This window comes from Sciurus carolinensis, chromosome 9 (assembly GCF_902686445.1).
Source record: "Sciurus carolinensis chromosome 9, mSciCar1.2, whole genome shotgun sequence".
Classification (NCBI taxonomy): Eukaryota; Metazoa; Chordata; class Mammalia; order Rodentia; family Sciuridae; genus Sciurus; species Sciurus carolinensis.
Genome location: NC_062221.1, coordinates 28818520 through 28845638, shown reverse-complemented (window position 1 = coordinate 28845638; position 27119 = coordinate 28818520). Strand labels below are relative to the sequence as shown.

The 27119-nt window shown below is 38.9% G+C and overlaps 1 protein-coding gene across 6 annotated transcripts in view; it reads left to right on the top strand.

The window, feature by feature from the left end:
• The first annotated feature begins 1312 nt into the window (after positions 1-1312).
• Arih2 (ariadne RBR E3 ubiquitin protein ligase 2) overlaps positions 1313-27119 on the top strand; it is a 54554-nt gene continuing 28747 nt past the window's right edge. For 2 of the 6 annotated variants that reach the window (XM_047563766.1, XM_047563765.1), the window contains exons 1-3: positions 1314-1484; positions 5980-6041; positions 8612-8965. In XM_047563766.1, the coding sequence (XP_047419722.1) occupies positions 8711-8965 (255 nt within the window). In that variant the 5' untranslated portion in view covers positions 1314-1484; positions 5980-6041; positions 8612-8710. Of the gene's footprint in view, positions 1485-5979; positions 6042-8611; positions 8966-23686; positions 23733-23826; positions 23924-27080; positions 27112-27119 lie in introns of those variants that run through there. The other 4 variants (XM_047563764.1, XM_047563762.1, XM_047563768.1 and 1 more) reach the window with 4 other exon arrangements.

Genomic DNA, 27119 nt, shown 5'->3' with positions numbered 1-27119 from the left:
ACAAACCACAACACTCCCCAACCCTTTATATTTTTTGTTTTGAGACAGAGTCTTGCTAAGTTGCTGAAGTTGGCCTTGGACTTAAGATTCTCCTGCCTTAGCCTGGGGCCAGTAGGATCAGAAGTGCTACCATGCCTGAAGTTCAGTAATTCTTTAAAAAAAAATTTTTTTTTTAGTTGTAGATGGACAACTAAACTATTTTTATTTGATTTTATGTGGTGCTGAGGATTGAACTCAGTGCCTCAGACATACTAGGCAAGTGCTCTACCACTGAGCTACAACCCCTGCCCAGTTCTGGAATTCTTTAGAAAGACTGAATGTGGGGTTGGGATGTAGATCAGTAAAACACTTACAGCGCATATGCAAAGCCCGGGGTTCTATCCCAGCTCCAGAAAAGACAAAAAATAAAAAGAATCCCACCAGAAAGACCGAATGTCCTCTTCTACTCCATGGAGTGAATTTACTACTAGTAACCCAAAAGAGATTTGAAATTTCATTTGCAGAAAATGTATTTTGGGTCTATTGCTATTATCATCATAATTTACATGGATATGTTTTGCCACAAAAAAAATGAAACAAGTACACTGGATTATAGTACACAGATTTTTGGGGGGCGGGGACGGTGGGGGTGGTAGCACGGATTGAACTCAGGGGCACTCGACCACTGAGCCACATTCCCAGTCCTATTATGTATTTTATTTAGAGACAGGGTCTCACTGAGTTGATTAGGGCCTCACTAAGATGCTGAGGCTGGCTTTGAACTCGTGAACCTCAAGTCTCAGCCTCCGGAGCTGTTGGGATTACAGTCGTGCTCCACCGCGCCCAGCAAGACGCAATCTTCTACAGCTTGTAGAAGCCGGAAAACTGCATGGCAAACCAATTCGTGGTGGGGAAAGTCAAAGCCTGGAGTTGCATTGCGGCTCGCGGGTCACCTAGCAACTCCTCGAACAGAAAGCAGAAATCCCCAGTCCAGCTCCCCTCTGGTCAGTGAGGTGTGCGAAACCACGATCTTTTATCCAGGCTATGGATACCTGGGTATGAGTATAAAAGTGGAGTGAGCAGCCGGTCAAAAAAGCGACGGTTAAAAGTATTTCGGTTGGAGGAGCTGGTAAGCAAATGCAGGAAAAATATCTCGACCATCCCTTCAATTAGCCGAACTTCTGCAACCTCCCGCAGCCGGCAGAGTGGCGGTAGCCTGACCCGACTTAGCGGAAAACAAGTTTCCAAGAAAGCAGCTCCAGGGGAACCCTTACTAGCAGATTGTAGCTACCCGGGCGACCGCGCGGCGACCCCGGCCGGAAGTGACGCAAGTGCACTGACTACTTCCGGAGCTGCTGGGACAACTCCGCTAGAGGAAGCAGCGCGGGCCCGACCGGCGTCGGTCCGCCGCCTCTCCCGCCACTGCTCCCCAGTCTTGTTGTTTTGACTCGGTCTCACCTGGTCTGGTCCTCTTGGGCTCTGCAGCCGCGGAGCCGAGGCTCCAGGTAAGTGCGCGACGTGAGTCGAGGCCTTGTTTACTTTGACTAGCCGATGTGGGGGGGCCTCTTCGCGCGCCTCCCCGACCCGGCCGAGCTCAGTCTTCGCCGCCTTTGAGGCCCGGGCCCCCACAGCCTACCTTACGTGGTTCCAGAGTCTCTGTCGCCTGGGAGATTCGGCAGGAAACTCCGGCAAGGGCGTATAAGCCAGAGTCTCTCTGGCTTTTCTTCTCAACTCGCAGAGAGGTCGGAGGCCAGCGCCTCTGAGCGGCAGGCGCTGGCACATCTGGGCACTCTCCGCACGGCGCTCCGAGGAAATGCGCCGCCTCTGGGACTCTCCACTTGAGTCATTTTGGGGAGTTCTGGCAGTGGTGCCCGCGTGGTTTGTTAACGCCTGTTTTCTGAAGGGTCTCCCGCCAGCGCGTGGACTTCTTGTTCGCGCGAATGTCCCGTTGATCGCAGCTCTAGAATGATATGACTAGGAACTGCATCTCCACCTCGCCCGAGGCTGCTGAGCTACGGTGTTCTCAGATGATTTCGCTTCAGTGCTGATTGTTACTATGTCCCATAGAACTTTTTGTCACAATGGATATTTTCTGTACATTTGTTGTACAGTATGGTAGCCACTAGCCACACGTGGCCATTGTATGTTTGGTATGTGGCTAGTCAGACTGGGAAACTAAACTTTACATTTTTCTTTTAAGTTAAATTTGAATAACCGAACTTGGCTATCTTATTAGGAGAGATGCAGTGAAGGGTTTTGAAACTAAGTTCCTGATTCATGTTTTTGTGCCAGGCTGTTTTCTTTGGAATTGTAGTTACTAATGACCAGTGCTAGGTAATCATAACTAAAGTAAACGTCCGTCAGACTTGCCAAACCTTCTTTTTGTTCTTATCAGCTTTGAGAAATCTTCAGTTTGGACCCTTTTCCGGGTGTGCCCAGGCCTGGTGTGCGAGCCTAGGGTGGGTGGCAGATCTATGAACATGTGACATTGACTCTGGAAGAAAAATGGTTTAAATTACTCCATATTTAATATCCAAATGAAATCTAAGCTTCACCATCAGTTTTGTTATTAAGGGAATAAACAAGTCTGATATGGTGATGTACACCTGTAATCCCAGCTATTGGGGAGGTTGAGCAGAAGGATCGAAGTTGGAGACAAACCTCTGCAATTGAGTGAGACCCTGCCTCAAAATGAAAAATAGAGGGGGGCTGGGGAGATAGCTCAGTTGGTAGAGTGCTTGTCTTGCAAGCACAAGGCCCTGGGTTCGATCCCCAGCACCGCAAAAAAAAAAAAAAAAAAAAAAAAGAAAAAAAAAAGAAAAAGAAAAAAAAAAAGAAAAATAGAAAGAACTGGAGATGTAGCTCAGTGGTAGACCACTCATGGGTTCACTTCCCAGTATTGGGGTGGAATATTGACCTCTTTGAGCAGGGTTGGCACTCCTGTAAGTGGAACACTGATTTTGAACTTTGAAAATAAAAAAATTAGGTATTTACTTTTTTGGTAGTACAGGAATTGAACCTAGGGATACTCTACTACTGAGCTACTTTCCCAACCCTTTTTATTTTTTATTTTAAGATAGGGTCTGCTAAGCTGCCCATACTTGAACTTTCAATCCTCCTGCCTCAGCCTCCCAAGACACTGGGATCACAGGCATGTGCCACTCTAATTGGCCAACTTTTTATTTAAATCTGAACCTAGAATACCCAGGAAGTAGAATTAGAGTTCTCTTTTCCCCACAGTTCTTGAGTATTTGATTGGTGAGTAGCCTCTAGTCAGTGTCTTAAGCACAGATATTGAGGATAAATCAAAACAATTTTGAAAGTACATTCTTTTTTTGGTGTTATCCCAGAGGCTCTTCCTGCAACTTTCTAGCAGGCTCTTTGGGGAAGGTGATGGCTAGTTATGAATCCTCATAGACCATGGGTGTAATGGAAGGCTGATGTTATGTTCTGTCCTTTGTCAGTTGTATGATGCTGGGGAAGTAAATTATTTAACCTTTATAGACTGTAGTGTCCTTATTGGTAAGAAGGGGAAAATAGCCACTTTGACTGGGATGGTGGCAAATGCCTGTAATCTCAGTGACTCAGGCTAAGGCAGGAGAATTGCAAGTTCAAGGCCATCCTTAGCAAATAAGTGAGGCCAAAAAAAGGGGGGGGGTGGGCTGGGGATGTGGCTCAGGGGTTGAACACTCCTGGGTCAATCTCGTAATTAAAAAAAAAGCCACTTTGAAGGGTTATGAAGATTAATACTGTTGTTAAATGAGATCTATTGTTATCATTTTTGACAATGCTGGGGTTGAACCCAGGGGTGCTCTACCACTGAGCTACATCCCTAGCCCTTTATGTGTGTGTGTGTGTGTGTGTGTGTGTGTGTGTACACATACAAATGTATATATATTTTTTTCTTTCTTTTTTTTTATTGTGGTGCTGGGGATTGAACCCAGGGCCTTATGCTTGACAGGCAAACTGAGCTATATCCCTAGCCCTACATATATATATATATATATATATATATATATATATATATACACACACACACACACACACATATATATGTATTATATATATATATATATTTTGTTTTGTTTTGGTACTAGAGATTGAACTCAGGGGCACTTAACCTCTTAGCCACATCCCCAGCTCTTTTTTGCATTTTATGTAGAGACAGGGTTTCACTGAGTTGCTGAGGCTGGTTTTGAACTGGAGCTCCTGTCTCAGCTTCCCAAGCGGCTGGGATTACAGGCATGCACCACTGTGCCCAGCTAATGAGACCTATTTTGTGGGTTTTTTTTTTGTTTGTTTGTTTTTTACTTTGGGGATTTAACCCAGGGACGCTTAACAACTGAGCTACATCCCAGCCTTTTTTTTTTTTTTTTTTTTTTTTTGGGGGGGTGCTGGGGAATCGAACCCAGGGCCTTGTGCTTGCAAGGCAAGCACTCTACCGACTGAGCTATCTCCCCAGCCCCCCATCCCAGCCCTTTTTAATTTGTATTTTGAGACAGCATCTCGCTAGGTTGCTTATGGCCTTGCTAAATTGCTTAGGCTGGTCTTGAACTTGTAATTGCTGCCTCACCTCCCTAGTTGCTGGAATTAGACATGTGCCCCCATGCCTGGATAAACCTATTGGTAATAGTGATTTTTTTTTCTTTTAAATGGGAGCATTAGTCACATTAGTTTGCCCAATAAATAGTATCTTATGTAAAAATACAGATAAAGAAGCTTTAAAAAATCAATCTTCCATTATTTTTTACTTTTTCTTTTTTTTTTTCCCCTAATACTGGGGATTGACTCCAGGGGTGGTTTACCACTGAGTTACTCCTTCAGCCCTTTTTATATTTTATTTTGAGAGAGGGTCTTGCTCACCACACTGTTGAGGTTGGCCTTGAACTTTGCCATACTCTTGCCTCTGCCTCCTGAGTTGCTGGGATTACAGCTTCCATTATTTTGTAAATAATCTTCCACAGTCATTGTTTGGTCTTAGATTTTTCACTTAGTTTATAATTTTCCTTTCTATATATGAAATATTTCTCTGGAAGTTATAAACCCAGCTTTTCAAGAAATCCTAAAGAATAAAGCAGTCGACATAAAATTTCTTATTGAATAACAGACAGTACTTACTAGTCTGATGGTAGGGTGTATGTCTCTAGGAAAGCCAGATGTCCTGGAAGTATGTCAGAAGAGAAATGGGAGATGGATATTAATATTGCCTAGAGGGCAGCCTATTGGACACAATTTTTTTGAGAATTAATTTTTTCAAGAGTAAAGTGAGATCTGAAATATTACAAGTGTTCTGTGTTAATTAGCATAGCAGAGGTAACTTTATAGTAGTTCAAGTCAGTTACATATTTCTTTGTCAACCTCTGTGTAACCTTTGGAATTGAAATAGTGGTATTTAATTCAGGGACTGTGAAGATTGGACTATAGGAATAAGGAAGTAGGCTTTCAAACTGGGGGAAAGGAATTGGGAATCCATTTCTATCACTAGTACCCCAGATTAAATTGTAACACTGTTAACTTTGAGTGCTTTCTCTTTTTAGAAGATAATTTTTTTATTTTTATTTTATTTTATTTTTTGTGGTGTTGGGGATTGAACCCAGGGTGTTGTGCATGTGAGGCAAGCACTCTACCAACTGAGCTAAATCCTCAGCCCTGATATGTGAATTTCTTTTGGAACCTAAAATAGTAGTTGCTCTGGTCCCTTGTTTTTTTCTGTTTATTTATTTTTGTGGTGCTGGGGATTGAACTCAGGGCCTCATACTTTTTTTTTTTTTTTTGCGGTACTGGGGATCAAACTCAGGGCCTTGTGCTTGTGAGGCAAGCACTCTACCAGCTGAGCTATCTCTCCAGCCCTAGGGCCTCATACTTGATAGTAAATGATCTACCACTAAGCTACATCCCCAGCCCATACTTGTTCTTTTAAATCTTTGTTTTTGAAAATATAAATTTTGTAAAAGCAGATACCAGTTTTAAAAATATAAATATTTTGTCTTTTCATTTTAGATGGAAATCATATGACACAATATTTGGGTGACAGCTGCCTCAAAGGTCTTCATAAATTACAGGTATTTTTAATTTAAAGATTAATATTTTTTTCTAGAGGAAAAGATACCATTTTTAAGTTCATTTGTAATTAGGTTTTATCATACAAAATTTGTTAAAAGTTAAATTTCAAACATCATTTTCCTATCCTATATGTGTGTATGTGTAGACACACACACACTTTTTTTTTTTTTTTTTTTTAAGTGGTACTGGGAATTGAACCCAGGGGCACTCTACCACTAGCTATGTCCCCAGGTCCCCCCATTGTTTTTCTTTTATTAGTGTATTATAATTACACATAATAGCCAGGTTCATTTTGACAAAATCATGCATGTATGGAATTTTGATTTTTTTTCCATTTCAGTCCTTGATGCCCCACCATTAGCCCTTTTATTTATTTACTTATTATGGTGATATGTGTTAGGAATTGAACCCAGCACTTCATGCATGCTAGGCAGATGCCCTACCACTGAGCTATACTTCCAGCTTTTCCCAGCCCTTTTTATTTTTCATTTTGGGACAAGGTCTTGCTAAATTATGTAGACTTGCTTTGGAATCATTCTACCTCAGCTTCCCAAGTTGCTGGGATTATAGGCATGTGCCACTGTGCCTGACTTGATTTGTTTTTTTTTTTTCACTACCTCCTCTTCTCTCTCCATTTTTAGATTTAAACACTAGTTGATATTTTTTTTCTTGGAAGTTACCACTTGAAATAGTATTTGTAGGGCTGGGGTTGTAGCTCAGTGGTAGGGTGCTTGCCTAGCATGTGTGAAGCACTGGGTTCGATTCTAAGCACCACATATAAACAAACAAAGGTCCATCGACAACTTAAAAAAAAGGTATTAAAAGAAAAAAAAGTAGTAGTATTTGTTGAGAGAAGTTAGTATTTCCTTGAGTAGAAGTTAAGATTGTGACTGCTTTTTCAACTAGTGTTCTTTTTTCATTTACATATAACTGAGTAACATTTTGATCTGTGAAGATTTTTTCAGTGACTGGTTGGATTTGAACTCTTATTTTTTACATCCAAAATAGATTATGGTTTTTTCCTAACCTGATCTTGCTGGGCAGAATATGTGTAATTTTTTTCTTCACTGTTGAATCACTTGCTTTTCCTCCTTAGTACCTTGTTTTTTCTTAAATTTTTTTTAGTTATAGGTGGACACAATACATTTATTTTATTTATTTATTTTTATGTGGTCCTGAGGATTGAATCCAGTGTCTCACACGTGCCAGTCGAGTGCTCTACCACTGAGCCACAACCCCAGTCCCCTCCTTAGTACCTCTTTAAAGGTCTTGCTAAGTTGCTGAGGGCCTCTGTAAATTGCTGTAATTGCTTATGATCCTCCTGCTTCAGCCTCCAGAATTGCTCCAGGTGTGTGACCATACCCAGCTACTCAGCAGAACTCTTTAAAACTGAAAAATCACTTAACTTGGCAGATTCAAGAAGAATGTTGAAGAGCGGTGTGGTTTTTAGTTTCCTTTTCTTTTCTTTTTTTTTTTTTTTTTTGCGGTACTGGGGATCGAACTCAGGGCCTTGTGCTTGCAAGGCAAGCACTCTACCAGCTGAGCTATCTCCCCAACCCTAGTTTCCTTTTCTTATTCATTTTTTTCTTTCTTTTCTGGTCGCCCCCCCCCCCCCCCCCCCCCCCGCGGTGCTGGAGATTGAACCCAGGGGTCTTATGCTTTTGAGGCAATCACTCTACCAACTGAGCTACATTCCCAGCACCATCTGTTTTTTAATATATAGTTTTTAGTTGTTGATGGATCTTTAGTTTATTAATTTATTTATATGCGGTACTGAGAATCAAACCAAGTGCCTCACACATGCTGGGCAAGCGCTCTACCAATGAGCATAACCCCAGTCCTTTCTTTTTTTTCTTGTTCCAGGGATTGAACCTAGGGGTGCTTAACTACTGAGTCACATCACCAGCCCATTTTATTTTTTATCTTGAGACAGGACCTTGCAAAGGGCCTTGTAAAGTTGCTGAGACTGACTTTGAACCTATTCTCCTCCCTCAGCTTCCTGAGTCCCTGGGATTGTAGGTGTGTGCCTCTACACCCTGTTTATTTTTCTTTTCTAACTATGCACCTATTTCCAGTCATCTGAGATGGATGTCTGTGAAAGAATAGTTTTCTTCCCCTCACACCGAGAAGGAACTGTGTCCCTACTTATATACTGTCTGTGCCACCATTCACTGGGACGTGATTAGCAAAATTTTAAACTTTGGTAGCTAAACCTTTAGATTATCTCTTCTGTATGCAGTCAGCTGTGAAATTATGATTCATCTTTAAGGACTGGCAAGAAAGACAATTCCATTAGAATTTGACTCCCTGATGTGGAATAGAAAGTCTTGCCCTTTTGTGTCAGGCCCTACTTGTGGAATCATCACTAGCTGCTTTTGCTTCAAGGAGGAGTGTTTCCCTTTGATAAGCTTGAGTCAGGGACATGATGGTGAGATTCCTCATGTGAGACTAAAGTTGGAATATGTCGTTGTGGGCGTAAGGTCAAAGCTATGCCATTTAGGTTCTTTAATGGTTTTTGTTATAATTTCTCATGGGGAAAAAAATAATGTTTCTTTTTTTCCTCTCTTAGAAGACAAAAACACTAATGCATTTGAGACAGCGGTAAAGTTTTGGGGGGAGGGAGAGAAAGCAACTCCTTTCCTGATCTGCAATTTGACTGGATGCTAAGATGTCCGTGGACATGAATAGCCAGGGGTCTGACAGCAATGAAGAGGACTATGACCCAAATTGTGAGGAGGAAGAAGAGGAAGAGGACGAGGACCCTGGGGACATAGAGGATTATTATGTGGGAGTAGCCAGCGACGTGGAGCAGCAGGGGGCTGATGCCTTTGATCCTGAGGAGTACCAGTTCACTTGCTTGACATATAAGGAATCTGAGGGTGCCCTCAACGAGCACATGACCAGCTTAGCCTCTGTCCTAAAGGTGAGTAGTGTCAATTCCAAGTGTACTCTCTCCTGTTAAATCTAAGGATGAGCTGTTGTTAAATAATGTCTCTTCCAGACTGACTGAATGACCTTGTAGCTTGAAACTAAATTTAAGTATATGTTGCACCATCTGGATATTTTGTTACCTTTACTTGTTTTCTGATATATGCATGTTCTGTGATTCCCAGATTACTAAGAATTAGAAAGGAGGGGTAGAAAGACTAAAAAGATAAGAAGTATGTAGTTGCAGAATTGTACAACTTTGTGTTTCGGAAAGTAATTCTTATGAATTCTTATGCAGTGGATAAGCATCAGAATCACCATCTTTTATTAATTTTTTGTGGTACAGGGGATTAAACCAGGGGTGTTCTACTACTTGAGTTACATCCCCAGCCCTTTGTTTTTTCCGTGAGACAGGGTTCACTAAGTGGCTTAACCTGGCCTCAAAGTTGCAGTCCTCCTGCCTTCACCTCCCAAGTTGCTGGGATATAGATGTGCACCACTGCACCCAACTACCATCCTCTATGTAATCCTCTTTGACTCATAAGTGTCTTGAGAACATCGACATCCCTTGGTTTGCCCTAAATAATCAGTGCCTTTGGGTTAACGAACTCACTGACTTTGTATATTGATGACTACTATCTAATGTTGAAAGAGATTTAAGCAGTAACTCTAGGAATAAAGTAGGTTCTTATGATTTATATTTAAATAGATTTTGGGGGATATTAGTATGGACATTTTGAAGAGTGGTTATTCCAACAAGGATATTTTCTTGGCACTTAAGATAGTATACCTTTGGATGTCTTACATCTCAGGCCAGTTATTGTTGACACTGTTTTTTATAGTTATTTAAAAGTTTCCCAGCATGTTTCCTTCTCTAACACTGGCCATCATGTGAATGTTGGAACATTTCTGTTACTTAACTGTTTTCACTGATCTTCCTTCATTAACCATTATGTGGATTTTGTATCTGATCAGATTTGAAAGTTAGAGGGGATAGTGGCATGCTTTCAGTCAAATAAATTTTCTTGTTGATATTTAAGTGGAAACTAAGGTGTGCTATGTATGATTTCTGTAAATGTTGCTTTATTTACTACTTTAGAAATTTTTTTCCTCAAGTGTTTAGCAAAGGCTAAATACCTTGGAGGAATATAACTAGGGCATTATTAGCAACTGATTGGAAGCTAAAAACAGAAGCTTTTTTGTGTGTGATTCATTTCTAGGAATGATTTGTAAGATGTCCTGTCTTGTGCTTATCAGAAAACTGATGAATAGGGCCCTTGGACACTCTGGGTTTGGAGTTTCTGACCTATGACTATAACAAAGATACAGGGACCCCACTTTTGGAGGGCATTTCCCTAGTAGAAAAGAGGCATTAGTTTTCTTCTTTACTCATCATGTATGCCTCTCCTTTCTGGTCAAGTAGTTTCTTTTGTTTTAAACATACTGTTAGCTTAAACACAATATTGGTATTTAAAATCGGAAAAGATATCAGAAAATTTGTGGATGTACACTGGACAAGGTCATTTGACCAAGGCCATTAGGAGTCTCTCATTTTATGCATAGTTGTCGTTTATCAAGATCTCTGCACTGGATGAAGTGGTGCACTCCTGTAATCCCAGCAACTCAGGAGGCTAGGAAGGACGATCCTAAGTTCGAGGCCAGCCTCAGCAATTTAGCAAGACCCTGTCTCAAAATAAAAAATAAAAAGGGCTGGGAATGTGACTCAATGGTTGAGTGCCCCTGGGTTCAGTCCCCAGAACTGGGCCCCACCCACACAGACAAAAATTTCTGTGTCAACTTTTCTGGCCTACTTGAAACATCTGAGGGCCCCAGTACTACTACTACTCCTACTTCTTCATTCTTCTTTCTTCTTACTTCTTCTTTCTTCTTCTCCCCCTCCCCCTCCTCCTCCCCCCATTTTCTCTTGTGGTAAAATACTCATAACATAAACTTTACTATTTTATGTTCTTCCTTCTTGTGACATGGTCAGCCCCTTCCAAAACTTTCCCTTCATCTTCTCCCTTTTAGTGCCCTCAGGACTTTTTCCACAGTCTGGCTTCTACTTTTCCCTGAGTCAGGGTACTTGAGAACCCTTAGGACACAGTGGTCAGACCCTCCTTTGGTCTGTACTGAAACAGTATAGGTATGTCTATATTTTTAATCTTCCAAATGCTTTATGTTGTTTTACACTTTCACATATTTTTGTTTTTGTTTTTTTGGTATGAGGGATTGAACTCAGGGGCAATTAACCACTGAGCCACATCCCAGCCCTACTTTGTATTTTATCTAGAGACAGGATCTTACTGAGTTGCTTAGCACCTCGCTTTTGCTGAGGTTTTCTTTGAACTCGCCTCCCTAGCCGCTGGAATTATAGATGTGCGCCACTGTGACCAACTCCCTTTCACATATTTTGCATGATCTATTCAAATAGATTTTTGGGTCCTGACCACCATTCCTGTCACAATATTTCTTAGATTTGTATGCCCACCATGCTAATCAAGCACTCTATCACTGAGCTGTATCCCTAGCCCTGTCACATCATTTTATCCACATTGAATAATTTCTTGGATACTTGTGGATTTTTTTTTTTTTTTTTTTTTTGTATGTGGGATTTAATTCAGAGGTGCCTTACCACTGAACTGCACCCCAACCCTTTTTATTTTTATTTATTTATTTATTTAAATTTTGAGACATAGTCTTGCTAAAGGTTTTTGCTAAATTGCTGAGTTTGTCTTTAAACTTGTAGTCCTCCTGCCTCAGCCTCTTGATTCTCTGGAATTAACAGGAATGTGCCAACACACCTGGCAGTACGCATGGATTTTGTTGATTGTTGACCACGGTAGCTGCTATTGTTGGTGTGAGCTAGATTTCCTAATCCTTGCTGTACATCCTTCTCTATTGTCATGAAAGGGCATTATACCAAAAAGGCAAGCAAAAAACTTGGAACAGAAATGAGGGAATAAAAAGAGATGGAAGAAAGTTGAAACAGAAGAAAAGAATAAAAAGGAAATGGGGCAAAGTAGTAGTTATCCACAAAAGTTTGTTTGGTAGTAGAATAAGATTTTGTTTATTTCTCTCCCTAGTCCTCACTGAGGAAGGAACATATTAACATGCGTTTTGTTTTTCTGGGATTGGTCATCAAGAGTCATAGCTTGGCTATACCTAAAGGAACTCAGTGCTGTTTCAAGTGCTCAGAAACTTTGCTGAAGAGGCTGAACTGAAGCAATTGATTAAGAATAAATAAATAAAGAAGGGGGAGCTGAGTTGTAGCTCAGTGGTAGAGTACTTGCCTAGCACATGTGAGGCACTGGGTTTGATTCTCAGCACTGCATATAAATAAATAAAGTTCTCATCGACAACTAAAAATTTTTTTAAAATTAAAAAAAGAAGAAGAAGGGGTGAGGATTGTGATATGTGTTGTCCTACCCCTTGGGAAATTGAGGCAGGAGAATCATTTGAACTCTGGAATTTAGGGACATTCTGAGCAACATAGTGAAACCTTGTCTGGGGAGGGGAGGGGGTGTAGTAAAGGAAAAACAATCACACACAGTTTTTCTCTATTCATTGTAAAAATTAAAAACTGGCGTTTTTATTTTTATAATATTTTTTGAGTATGGAAGGGAATGATTTAAGAATTGAGTTTACTCAGTGGTATTTATAATCTAGTTCTCCTGTTATATGTTTTCCTGAAAATGGGATCAGTAGTGACAGTCAACTAGGTCACCCCTGGTGTACTCATCAGTTGTGCTACTTGTACAATTCTGTGACATATTGAGATATTTAATTTTTTTGTATGGTTTAGGTACTTTTGGCTTACAGAAATTGTTAGGTGTATATAACTTAAAATTATAGCCTGTGAATAGCTGTCTATGAATAAAATCTGTTTAAGGAGTAGCTTAAAATTTTCACTATGTTACTTGTTTGTTGTATCCTGGAAGTTGCCTATAGATGAGCCATATTATAGCTTAAAATTAAGCCTTTTAGGAATTGAAGTCTTTTAACTTAGAAAATTCCTATTGTCTGGGATACTGGGTTTTTAGTTTAATGAGGACCCTGGTGTTAGACAGTAACGTATGTTCTGGGACTGGTCTCCAACTAAGATTATTAATCAAGAAAGTTGCTGGGTGTGGTCACACACCTGTAATTTCAGCCATGGGAAAGGGTAAGGTAAGAGGATTGCAAGATTGAGGCTAACTTCTGCAATTTAGCAAAACCCTATTTAAAAATAAAAGGAACTGGGATGAAAAAAGGAGGATTGGAGCAGGGATGCAGTTCAGCAGAACAACCATAGTTTCAGTCCTTAGTAGGCTTAAAAAAAGATGATGAAGGAAGGAAGAAGCATAAAAAATCAGATGAAGAGCTGAATATAAAGTACAGAGAAAATACCTGTTATTGGAGGAAAACGGCAGGTATTCAAATAGAGGCAAACAGCTCTCTTGTTACATGAATGGAATAATCATGAGAGATGAGATTACTGCCAAGAGAGGTGTTGTGTTGTAGGAGTAGAAGAGTGGAAAATCTCTGACAAGTATTTTTAGCAATCATGTATAAGTCTTTAAAGAGAGAGTTACCTTCTTTACTTCCTATGTTTTTATGTGAATTTTATTATCATAGATGAAAGAAGTCCTTTTTCATAGTGATAGATGGATGAAGAAATAGCTCGTTTTGGAGAGCGCTCGCCTAGCATTCGCAAGGGCCGAGGTTTGAATCCCTGGTGCCTCAGAGGGAAATAAACAAACAAAAAACTCAGTGATAGACATTTAATTGCAAAATGTGTAGCAGTTAGCTAAGAAGAATTTTGTCACTTATTTAGTGAATTTTGTTAATACTATTCCATCAAACTCTTGAGGCAATTACTGACAGACTGCTCAGGAGTCTCAATGTTGGTAGAGCCCCAGAGGGAGCCCAGGCAGTCATGACTGGCTTTTGTTGCTGATGGGCCAGAAGTCTCTCTCTCCATGTGTGCTTCTTTTCTTAGACAGGGGTATATCCAGGGGAAGCAAAGGTTGTTCAAGGACCCGCTCAGTTGCTTATTGAGGGAAAACAAGCCACTTTGTACCACATCTAGTTGAGGAACTATAGTAAGCTATCTGAGCTTTTGGGTGAGGCAGGAGGACCTTGAAGGTGACCTGCAGAAGTTCATACCCCATAGACAGTGAGAATTGGAGGTGGGAAAGTTACCTTCAGGGCTAGAGGAAGAGACTAAGATATAGTATAGGTAAATGGGATTAAAATTGAAAGAATCATGAATGTAGTCCAAAGTGTCTTTGTTATTAGAAGAAAGGAATGGTTTTTTTAAAACTTCTGTAACACTTAAGTGGCACAGTGAACAACACTGCTCACTTCTCAGGTCTGGTGTTCCCAAGATAGGATTGAAGAAATAAGCCAGTTATTATGTGTTCTTATTATAGTTCTTGCTTTGTGAATTGCTGTATTAACTGCAGTAGAACTGGGAAAATGTTTCCTAAACTATTTCATTCTGCCACCCTCTGCTTGAATTTGTCTTAAAAATTAGTGTTTGCTCCAACAAAATGTGGGTAAAAAACTCTTTAAAATTCTTCTTCTTTGGCTCATTTTTCCCCTTTGTGGATGAATCTTAATGACTTTTCAGAACTTTTGACCTTAAGTACAGAAATCTTATAGTCTTGTGTTCCAGAGAACCTGATTTCTATGCCTTTGTCACTTGTAACATGATCAATTATGTTTTTAACACAAATATTGATACTTAGCCTTTTTCTTAAGCAGCACCAAATACATGTATTTATCAGTGAAGATTTTAACTTTAATTATTAAATCAACTTTCTTTTATCCTGATATAGCTGAATTTTAAGACTTATTAATTAACAAAGTAATTTTTTTCATTGTTACTACTCATGGGAAAGTATTTTCAAGCTGAGCCCAGTAATGCTGAGTGTTTCTAAGCTGAGCAGCCATCTGATTTCTGTTTTTGTGTCTTGGTATCAGATATTTTTGGATGCCTGTATCTGAGTAGAATCTATATTAAATTCCTGTGTTTTAAGTAGTTGGCTGTTGATGATATTATGATGCTGGAAGTGTGATGTGTTTTTCTGGTGTATAAGTTATTTTTAAAAGGGGGATGAGAAATGTCTAGAGTGACATTGAAAATTGCCTGAACACAACTGGTGCAAAGTTGTCTCTGACTGACTTAAAAAGGTTATTGTCTTTACTTTGTGACTGGCGTCTCACACAACATGCCTCACTACCTTCCAGAAGAGTTCTACATCATATTCCAGGCTACCTTTCATTGTAATCTTCTTGTCATGTGTTTATACTACCTAAAGAACCAAGCAAAACTGTGCGCAATCAAGAGGTGATTTCACATTTGTGTCCTGATTTATGTTTATTTATTTATTTTTGGTGCTGGTGATTGAACGCAGGGGTGCTTAACCACTGAGCCATATCCTCAACCTTTTCATTTGATCTTTTGAGACAGGGTTTCATCAAGTTGGTTAGGTCCTTGCTAAGATTCTGAGGCTGGCTTGGAACTTGCTATCCTCCTGTCTCAAACTCCCAAGTCACTGGTATTACAGGCCTGTGCCACTGCTTGTGTCCTTATCTTGAAGTTTTATTTAAGTTTTTATTGTCAAGTTGTTACTACAGGATTAAAGAATATCATTCATGATTCCATTAACCTAAAATAAAGTTTTATTCCCTGCTCATTATCCCTTAGGTCTTGTCCATATTCATAACATATTACTGTGCTGTTGCAATTCATTAATTTATTCAGTCAATATTTACTGAGTACCTGTTATGTGCCAGGCACTGGAAAAGTAACTGTGAACAAAACAGACAAAAATCCCTGCTTTGCTGGATATTCTAGAAATCATTTTACATGCATATTTATGTATTCTGCTTTTGTGTGTGTGTGCATTTCCCAATGTTTTCCTGTTATTTACTTAGTCCCCATAAATACTTAAAATGACTTTATAGTACACTGTCTTGTTCTTGAATCATAATTTTCTCCAGCTTTATTCTTTGGGCATTTAGGTGAGTACTTTTGTGTTACAGTTGTGGGGGACTGGTTGTATTGCTACAGATATCTTCATGGATGTGGCCTTTGTGTCTGTTGGGCTTTGTCTAGAGCCTGGGGTAAAGGTTAGGTGATATGGTTCCAGTCCTTTTTTTGCTGTTTAATGTAATGTGACCTCTGGCAAGTCCCTCGAAATCTCTAAACTTCAGTTTCCTGATCTATAAAATAACGATTTTTACCTCCTTCACAGATTTAAATGTGATAATAATGTGTGTGATGTGCTTGAATATTCAAACAAACATTGCTTGGACATCATGGAGGTAGGACAAGAATGGAGCAATTGGAATGTCATGTTTGCTGTGATTTCTTAAAAACACATTCTCAGAATTTTGCGTCTTGGGTGGTAATGGAGGAGTCACATTAAGGAAGGTTTTAGGCAACATATTGCTAACAAGTGCTGCTAAATGTACATATGATATTAGGTCATGATTGGATAATTTTGCCTTAACTCGTTGGTGCCCTTCTGTTGAGGCCCACTGATAAGAAAAATGAAAACACAAAATGAATTTTAAATAAGGGCCAGAAAAAGGATACGGGAAAATATAGCCTGGTGTTATTCCTACATTTCAGGTCCACTGCAGTGTTTGGTGTTGACAGGCACTACTTAATGAAGTGCTTAGTTGATTTGGGGTCTCTGTTATTGAGGAACTCCCTTAATTTTCTGTAACTTTTGTTCTATTCCCAGTCTAATCCTTTTTTTTTTTTTTTTTTTTTTCACTTTGTCTTTGCCTCTGTTACTCCATGAATAATTTGAGGGATTAGAGATGTCAGCCCAAAAGAGGGATGAATTGTAGGAAAGATTTGAGAAAGGTACAGATTGAGAAAGCAGGAAACTTATCTCACTTCTCCTGAAATGTGTCTGCCTGTGGCTTCATTACTTAAACGGGCATGGACGGTCAGAACATGGACGGTCAGAACATGGACTTGTTGTGTTCCTTTTTTTTCTTTTTTTAATGGTACTGAGGGTCGAATCCAAGGGGCACTTAACCATTCATCTACATCCCAGCCCTTTTTTATTTTTCATTTTGAGACAGGGTAAAACTAAGTTGCTGAGGTTGACCTAGAACTTGTGATCTCCTGTCTCAGCCTCCCAAGTAGTTGGGGTGGCAGGCGTGTACCATCACTCCCAGGTGTTTCTTTTGATAATCACAAATCTTTGTAATCAGAAATGGTTTCACAGTGGTAACCACAAGTTATCAACACTAAGTAAAGAGGTACAAACAGGATAAGTGCAACGTTTGTCTAGAGACTTTTTACAGGAAAACAGAGCTGTTCCTATATTTGTGAACAAAATGTTGTCTCTGCCTGCTAAAGTTGATCTCTTTGGCAGTTTCTTTCATGGTCAGCTCTTGTTTCTTTTATCCCTTATTTTAGTCTCCCCATCATTTCTCAGAGTCTGTAGATAGCCTTGTCTAGTTTTTCTGTCTTAATTGTTGGTACCACCATTAACCAAGCTGTAAGCTCTTCCCAGGAAGCCTTCCCTTATCTCCCAAGTTCTTGCTTTATGCATGTTTCTTGGTATACTTTACGAAGATTACAAATTAATAGCTTGTAAGCCAGGGTGTGAATTCTTTTTCCAATGGAGTTCCACAGTTTTTCTTTGCATATCAGCACCTACCAAAAATGCTTGATCATGTTGTGTTCTTGGTAAGTTTTCCTTGTTGTTAACTGGCTGAGCCCATGTCAATAAATGCAAATATTGAGAATTTAACCCCAAAAGTTCTACTGTATGCTCCCACTTGTAAACGAAAGACATACTTGTCAAAGGGCCTTTTTCATGAAAAAGCTGGCCTCTGAGTAGAGGTGGGGTAAATCTGATGGTTGTCTAGTTCCCGGCCTGTGATACATACTAGAGTTAAATTTGGCCATTCTCATATAGAAACCTGAACTTTATACAGTTGTAAAGAAACAGTCTTCAGGGGTGAGGTTAAAGCCTTTTCTATTTTATTCATGTGAATGTATTAAAAAATAAAAGTTAAATGATTCAGGTTACTGAATTAGGGAGGAGTGTTTGCTTTCTTTGACTGCTGAAAAGTATGTGTCCAGTGTTTGGAATGTACTGATTTCATAACCATAGTGGGAGTAGGCCATAAACTGCCCAGTTATACTCACAAGTTGAATAAACTTTATGTAATATTTTTCATATCTAAATGTAATTATATATTTCATTGATTATCAAGATAAAGTAAGTTCTTATGCCTTTTCAAATAATGAGTAGCTGTAGACACAAATAGTATCTATAATCATAATTACAATGTGTTTTAAAAGTTTTGAATTTTATGATAACTGAAGTAGAACTTGCCAGATCTTTCCTTCCAAACTTATTAACACCAGCTTCTGCTTCAAAACGATTGGCTACATTCATATTCTTTTACATCCCCTCTATTTGTTTTTGCTTGTTTTGGTATCAGATATCTGTAGCAGTTTTATTTGCAATAGCCAAAGATTGGAAACAACCTAAATATCCATAAACAGAAGAATGAACACACATATACAGGTTGAGCATCCCTAATCTGAAATCTGAACCTTTTTTTGAATACTGTTGGTGCTCTCTGGTAAAGTATTTTTTTGTTTGTTTGTTTGTTTGTGGTGCTGGGGGTTGAGGGCCTTACACATTTTAGGCAAGTGCTTCTACCACTACCTCCCCAGTCCCTTGACTGAAACACGGAAATCTGAAACACTTTTGGCCCCAGGTATTTTGCATAAAAGATATTCAACCTGTAGTGGAATACTCTTAGAACAGCATACTTCTCAGCAACATAAAGAGAATGAACTACTCATATAAGCAACATTGATTAAACCTCAAACTAAGTATATCACCTGAAGGAAATCAGGGAAAAAAGAATAAATGTTTATAATGTCAATCATGTAAAGTTGTAGAAATATGCAAACTAATCTATTGCAAAGGAAAATAAATCAATGGTGATCTGGAGGACTGGAGAGCACAGAGAGAATTATTAAAGGGAATGAGGTAAATATGTGGTTGCCCCTCCATTTTTAATTACCATAAAAATGAAAATAAAGGCACACACATAAGTTTATATTAACAAAAAGAATGGCTTGAGACTGTCATGGGACATCATTAAACATGGAAACCAGTTTGTTCAGCAGATCAGATTTGACAGACAAAACCTGGAAAAGATAAGTGTGCTGCAGATATGGGGATTAATTAAAGGTCTATCTATAGAACGGTCATTCTTGCTCCCATTTAGTTTCTGGAGGGAAAAATCTGCTTTTTTTTTTTTAGTTTATTTTTATCGTAAACAAATGGGATACATGTTGTTTCTGTTTGTACATGGAGTAACAGCATACCATTTGCGTAATCATACATTTACATAGGGTAATGATGTTTGAATCATTCTGTTTGTTTTCCTTCCCCCTACCTCTCTTTTCCCACTATACAGTCCCTTCTTCCTCCATTCTTGCTCCCCTCCACCCCCCATTATGTGTCTTCATCCACTTATCAGTGAGATCATTCGTCCTTTGGATTTTTTTTTTTTTTTTTTGGGTGCTGGGGATCGAACCCAGGGCCTTGTGCTTGCCGTCCTTTGGATTTTTGAGATTGGCTTATCTCACTTAGCATGATATTCTCCAATTTCATCCATTTACCTGCAAATGCCATAATTTTATTATTCTTTATAGCTGAGTAATATTCCATTGTATATATATACCACAGTTTCTTTATCCATTCATCAATTGAAGGACATCTAGGTTGGTTCCACAGTCTGGCTATTGTGAATTGAGCAGCTGTGAACATTGATGTGGCTGTATCTCTGAAGTATGCTGAAAATCTGCTTATTTTTAAGAAATAGAATAAACCAGGGAGAAATAGAACCCTTAGAATATGATATTTAACTGATTTCATTTATCCCTTGAGTTTTGAATAACGACTGCTTCTGATCAATCACCCTAAAGGAAAAACCTGTCAGTTGACAGGTTCTATCCATATACACAGAGCTTAGGGTTAATTTTCCTGATCCTTGTCTCCTTTTAAGGAAATAAAGCTAATATCATGTAACATAAAATTAACCATTTCTGAGCTGGAGATGTGACTCATTGGTAGAACACTGGCGTAGCTTTCGCAAAACCCTAGGTTTGATCCCTAGCACTGCTCCCCATCCCAAACAAGAGCATATGCTTAGCATGCACAAAACCTAGGTTCATTCCCGAGTACCAAAAATAAATAATGTGTACAATTTAGTTGCATTTAGTACCTTCACAGTGTTGAACAGCCATCATCTCCATCTAGTTTCAAAGTGTTTTCATTGTCCCTAAAAGAAACCGCGTACTCATTAAGCCATTATTCCCATTCCCTGTAGGCACTGGCAGCCCACTATTATTTTGTCAATTTACCTATTCTACATATGTCACATAAATGGAATCATGCAGTACTTGACCTTTTGTGTCTGACTGCTTTCACTTAACATAATACTTGAGAGATTCATCCAAGTTGTAGCGTGTATCAGTACTTCATTTTTTTTTAATAGTGACGTTTGTTTCTCAATGTGAAGGACTAACCAAGAATCATGAGATATTGAGGAAAACATGCAAAATGAAAGAGACATAGAAAAATTGACTTCAGCCAAAACAGATCAGCAGATAATTTTGCTTGTCTTTTTTTGTTTTAATATTTTTTTAGTTGTTGATGGGCCTTTATTTTTATTTATATATTTATTTATATGCAGTGCTGAGAATTGAACCCAGTGCCTCACACATGCTAGGCAAGCATTCTACCACTGAGCCACAACCCCAGCCTAATTTTGCTTATCTTTAATAGTGGACTATTTAGTATTTTCTAGGATATTCAAGATGTGGCATCCTTAAAACTTATCAGATTCTATCAGGAAGAAAAGAAAATAAAAAGCTTATGGGACAGGTTAATAAGTTTGCTAAATTAAAAAATATTCCATAAATCAGAAGTTAAAAATCAAGAAAACCTTTCATTTTTATCTTCTAGAAGGAATGGATTTGGTAACCACTAGAAGAACCTAGACAAATGACTGGAAAAGATTTCTCCTGGATAGGAAGACTGGTAGTGGTGGAGAGAGGAATGAGATGACAGCGTCGTTCCTTTTTTTTTTTTTGGTTTTTTTTTTTTTTTTTTTGCGGTGCTGGGGATCGAACCCAGGGCCTTGTGCTTGCAAGGCAAGCACTCTACCGACTGAGCTATCTCCCCAGCCCCTGTCATTCCTTTTTATCAATGTGATGTATTTCTTTTCTCTCTCTCTCTCTCTCTCTCTCTCTCTCTCTCTCTTTTTTTGGTACTAGGGATTGAACCTAGGGGTACGTATTCACTGAACCACATCCCTAGCCCTTTGTTTTTTATTGAGACAGAGTCTCACTAAGTTACTTAAGGCTTTGCCAAGTTATTGAAGCTGACTTTGAATTTGCAGTCCTCCTGCCTCTGCCTCCCAAGCCACTGGGTGGCTTGTACCACCTTACTCATCGAAGTGATTTTTATGAGCCATTAGGTTTTCTTTGTCAATTGATAATTGCAGTAGGTTAAAAATTGTTTCTCAGTAAATGAATGCTTCCGTAGAAGAACTTAAAGATTTCTTTACCTTTAATTTTGGTCCTTTGACTTTTTAGAATGATGAGAGAAGTATTGATAAATAATATAACCTTTTATACTTCATATTTTTCTGATGGAACCACTGTAGATATCTTTGATTATCTTATTCTGTTGAAAAACAGTGACTTCTTCATACTCCCCTGAACAACTTCATATTGCTCTTTTCCCTAATTTTGAGGAAATTTTGTCCCCTCAGACTTCTATCAGCATCTCTGCTCTTCCTGCTAACCTCAGGACACCTCAGTCCTCCATCCATTTTTACCGTCCTCAAAGGAGCTATATCTGGGTGCTCCACTAGATTGAGCATTGCTGAGGGCTTGGATGGCTTTTGGGTCTGCCAGCACTTCGGAGGTAGTGGGTGTGTGATGATTGGAGACTGGACTACTAGTAGACAGGCAGAGGGTGGTATTAACAGATGGTATAGACATTGCCCTGGATGCTTGAATATGTTAGGAAAGGAAACAAAACAAATAAAAATCTGTTCCTTTCAGGAGCTTCCATTCTGTTCCTTCTTGTTTATGAGGTTTTACATAAAGGTTATAAAAACTAGATTATGTGTTTTGAGCATAGCAGAGTAGATAGCTTAGGATAGCAGTCCACAGGGTGGAAACCCTGTCTTCAATACCTGCTGTTGAAATCTGGCTTCGTCATTAAGTTGCGCTGGCCTCTTTCTTCCCTTTGGAGAAGAGGAGGGGCACACATGGTCCTGCCTACCTGGTATTTAGTATTCCCTTTCTTTTACCTAGCTGGAAGAGACAAAATACTGTTTGAAATAACATTTGGAAAAGATGGGATTGTAGTTTCAGGAATGGAGATTCAACTTTTATTTATTGTGTGTGGTTCATTTGCTACTGGCTCCCATCTACATTTCTTTTTTTTTTTTTTTTTTGTGGTACTGGGGATCGAACTCAGGGCCTTGTGCTTGCGAGGCAAGCACTCTACCAGCCGAGCTATCTCCCCAGCCCTACTTTTCTTTTGATTGTGTTTGCTGTATATGACCATCATCTGCTGAAATGAAGTTACTCTATGTGATATACCCCTGGAAATTCTAGAAGGGACTGTAACTAGCATTTTGTACCAAGTACTTCCCAGAGGGTTTTCAATTAAATGCCCCCTAAAAAGATATGCTGGCTAGGATTTGCTTCACAATAATCTGGAGGGTTGGAATGGAGACAGAGTGGGCCTGACCACAAGTTGATGTTAGAGCTGGGTGATAGGTACATGGTTTTTATTATTTTCTTTACTTTTGTAGATGTTTTGAGATTTTTCATAATAATAAAAAAGTACCCTTTATGGTCAAAGAATGATATTTTTTGTATTATTCTATTTTGCATAAATTAACTTTTGAGTTTTTCAGTTGATTTTAATGATTGGCAACCATAGTAGTTAGGAATGTAATAAGGTTAGACTGGTGAGAAATTTTCAAATTTGTGTTTATTAATCAGATTTGAAAGCATGTATAATATGGGTGCTTCAGTTAAGTCAGTCATCCTTCCAGTGGGCCTATAAAGAAAAAGTGAAAGGGGGCAAAGTTATGATCAATTGCCTGAGAGCTAACCTTTTTAGAGACAGAATATGTAAGTGTGAAATATGGGAAAAGTGAAGTCTCACCACTTAAATTAGACTTTAGGGATAAGCCGTGCCTATTAAGTCAGAAGCTCTCTGGGACATCCTCTACTACTACCACCTCCCATGCTGATTTTTCCCTTTTCTAGTCTGGTGTTCACCTATTTCTTCGTCTCTGTGCCTTCACCTTGTTTCTTCCTCTTACCCTTTAGTACCTTCTTATTTCCCTCCCCTCCTTCACCTCCTAAGACCTGAATCCATCCATCTTGACCTCTTTAGGTTAGATTTCCTGTATCATGTCCCTTTCTACCCCAAGTTCAGAAACTGACCCACAGTTCACTCCTTTTCTTCATCTCTACTTTTTATTGAGTGACTACTAGTGTTTGTTATCAAATGTGATTGGACCACATAGTGGCTTAACACAGGCTGAGGCATGAAGACTCATTCATGTAGCCTTAAAAGATTTCAGGCAGTTGGCAAGTAAGAATTCTAAATAAAAATTGAAACTACCACCTGTATTTTTTCAGGCCGTTGATGCTCACTGCCATCAGCTGCATCCTCCCTATGGCACTGGTAAGTGTGGGAAGGGCTGTTGACAGTTTTGGTGGGCTGCTGGATTTCTTTTTTCTGGGGGAATAAATGCAAGCTGTGTTAACTTGTCCTTTAGGGCTGGACAGCTTGAACCAGCTAGAGAAGGTTAAAAAGATAAAGCAACTGATCATGTTCTGGATTTCCTTGGAATTGTCAGGAACAGAAGCAATTCAGTATGTGCCATGATCTTTATATAAAATTAGTATGTTCTATGCATTATTTTTGAATATAACACACTGTCCAAGTGCTCTGGGATGTCAAATAATAAATTTCCTGAAACTCTTCAAAACATTTGTCCCAAAGATAGATGTTGACTTTGTATTAGAAAAGGTCTTGAATGTCAACTGTGCTTAGAATTTCCTTCAGTAGCAGGATATATCTTCCTTGGTATTTTAAGTTTTTTGTGGTTAGGGGGCCCAGATGTTTGTTCCAGTGATTAACTTGAAATTTTGATAGACTCTTGGTTAAAGTTTTTAGTTGTGAGAAGCTTAGTGTAAACCAGAAAAATTTGAGGCTATCATTTACTAACATACTTCATGTGGACTTGGGATTTGTGATTTGAAAAATGATTTCACCACAGTCTGCTTTCTGTTCAGAGACCTAGTAGAGAAAATAAATACTGATTAAAGTTGAAAAATAAAGTGAAACTGCAAGTCACAAAACTATTAAAGTGTATACCCACAACAGAATTGCTGTTGGCATTGTCTCCTTTCTACCCTGCAACTGTCTCTTGTAGTAATCAGTAAAAGACCACAGAGATTCAGAAATTTTATTTTTTACCAGGGTAGTTTCATTCTAAACTGACAGTTGGAACTTCATTTCTCTGATCCCTAAAACCCTTTGAGACTCTTGAAGAAAATGCCTCCAGAACATCTTATGTAATGCTGAAGTTTTGGTTTTGTGTGCTATGCTATTGACCATGTGAGTAACTGCTTGCTGGTAACAGCAGCTAAAGCATTTATATATATTTCATTGTATCTCTGTGAGAAAAATCTCAGCATCATTAATCTGTATCTTGGATTTCCCTGTGGTCTCTACTCTCAACTCGACAGCCCTGCTTGTGGATCAGAGATAGAATCGTATGGTGCATTAATTAGTTTTTCATTTTTGCAGTACCTGGGAATTGAATCCAGGGCCCTCACATATGCTAGACAAGTGCTCTACCACTGAAATACATCCCCAGCCCTTTTTGTTTTTTATTTTGAAACAGGGTCTCACTAAGTTGCCCAGGCTGGCCTTGAACTTGGAATCCTTCTGCTTCAGCTTCCCAAGTAACTGGGATTATAGATTTACTAATCCTTTATTAAAAAGCAGAAAGGAAAACTTGACTTTCTAGCAGCTGACTACTTTATCTGTGCACAGTGTAACGAAGTGGCAACTACTCAGTGTGTTTGAGGCCCTGTGTCAGAGATAGACACCTTTCAAGTTTCTGTCATAAAGACAGAAGACACATAAAGATGATATAAAGACACAGGCTCATGACCTTTGGAAAGTACTGATGATCAGAAGCAAAGTCCTTTTTAACATGCATGTAGCTAAATGCTTCCTGAAATTACGATCTGGAAACCACCAAATTGTTGAAGTTTCAATGTAACAGCAAAACAAAACCATATTGGATTAAGGCCTGTGGGTAATGCAGAGCAGTATCTAGAGTAAATGATAACAAAGGTGAACCCGCAGTCCTTGTAGCTGAAAGGGAAGCTCCCCATCACTGTCTGATTCATTGTGGTACAGGTTTTAAGGGCACAGGGGAAAAGGCAGGGAAGATGGGCTGTATTAGGCCTTTGCTCTAACCCCATCTTTGTGTGTGTGTGTGTGTGTAGGGGGTGCTGGGGATTGAACCCAGGGCCTTGGGCTTGCAAGGCAAGCACTCTACCAGCTGAGCTATATCCCCAGCCCCTGACCCCATTTTGACCCTGTAAAAGCCTTCTTTCTGTAGGCCTCCCAGAAACTTGTGGGCATCTTCACTCTTTAATGAACTTTATGCATTACTTGTTTGCCTCTCCTCTACCTTGTGCAGTCAGACTACCTTTCCCAGTTCTCAGCAAAATGAAGAAGAGGTCTTGACTTTGGTGCTTATGTTCATACTAATTAAGGTTCAGGCACAAATTTGATTGCTCAAAGAGAGGGCAGAGAATGACAAGAATGAGAGCCATATCTTGAGGAACAGTGACAATTATGGAGCTGGTAGTTTGAAAGTGGAACACTAAAAAGGTTTGGTCAGGAAGATTGAGAAAGAGTCAGAGTATTTTGAAATTATTAACATTGTAAACCTGTGTGGAAATTATATGACTTTTATACTATAATTCATAATGTATAGTCAACCTTTAATTAAAAGTGGGTTAAAGGGAAATTTTTAATTTTGAAGAAAAAGTCAATTTGCAGTAGCATAAGTTTCAACCCATAAGTATATTGTGATATTTGTTAATGCATGCAATTGCCATTGAATTAAATTTGGCAAACTTTCCCCCTCTTTTATTATGAAAACTTTTAAACATCAAAAAATTTGAAAGAGTTTTACGGTGGATATCCATAAATCTACTATCTAGATTGTATAATTGCCAATATTTTGCTACATTTGCTTCATCATTTCTGTCAGTCAACTTTCTTTTTTAAATAGTTTATTGAAGCAATTTTACATACCATTAATTTTATCCATCTTAAAGTGTACCATCATGTTTAATAAATTTATACATCTATGCAGCCATTACCACATTACCAATTTTAGAACATTTCCATTACCCAAAAAGTTATCTCTGCAGTTAATAGCCACTTGTAGCCCCAAGCAACTACTGATCTTCTGTCTCTATAGCTTTGTCTTTTCTAGATATTTTATATAAATGAAATTATTCATAGATTTTTGTTGCTTGTTTTGTTTGTTTATTTATTTATTTATATTTTTGGTACCAGGGATTGATCCCAGGGGAGTTTAACCACTTAGCCACATCCTCAGCCCTTTTCATTTTTAATTTTGAGACTGGGCCTCTTGCTAAATTGCTGAGACTGGCCTTGAACTTATGATTCTCCTACCTCAGCCTCATGAGTTGCTGGTATTACAGGCATGCACCACTGCACCCAACTTGCCTGGTTCATTTAACATAATGTTTCTGAGATTCATCCATATTGTATCATGTGTCAGTTGCATGCTCCTTTTTACTGCTAAATAATGATTTTCCATTGTATGGATATATCACATTTTGTTCATGCATCCATTCATCAGTTGATGAATATTTGGGTTGTTTCCAATTTTTGGCTGTTATGAAATATGCTGCTGTGACCATTCATGTCCAGGGCTTAATGTAGATGTATGTTTTCATTTCTCTTGTATAGATATCTAGGAGTGGGATTGCTGGGTCACATGGTAAGTGT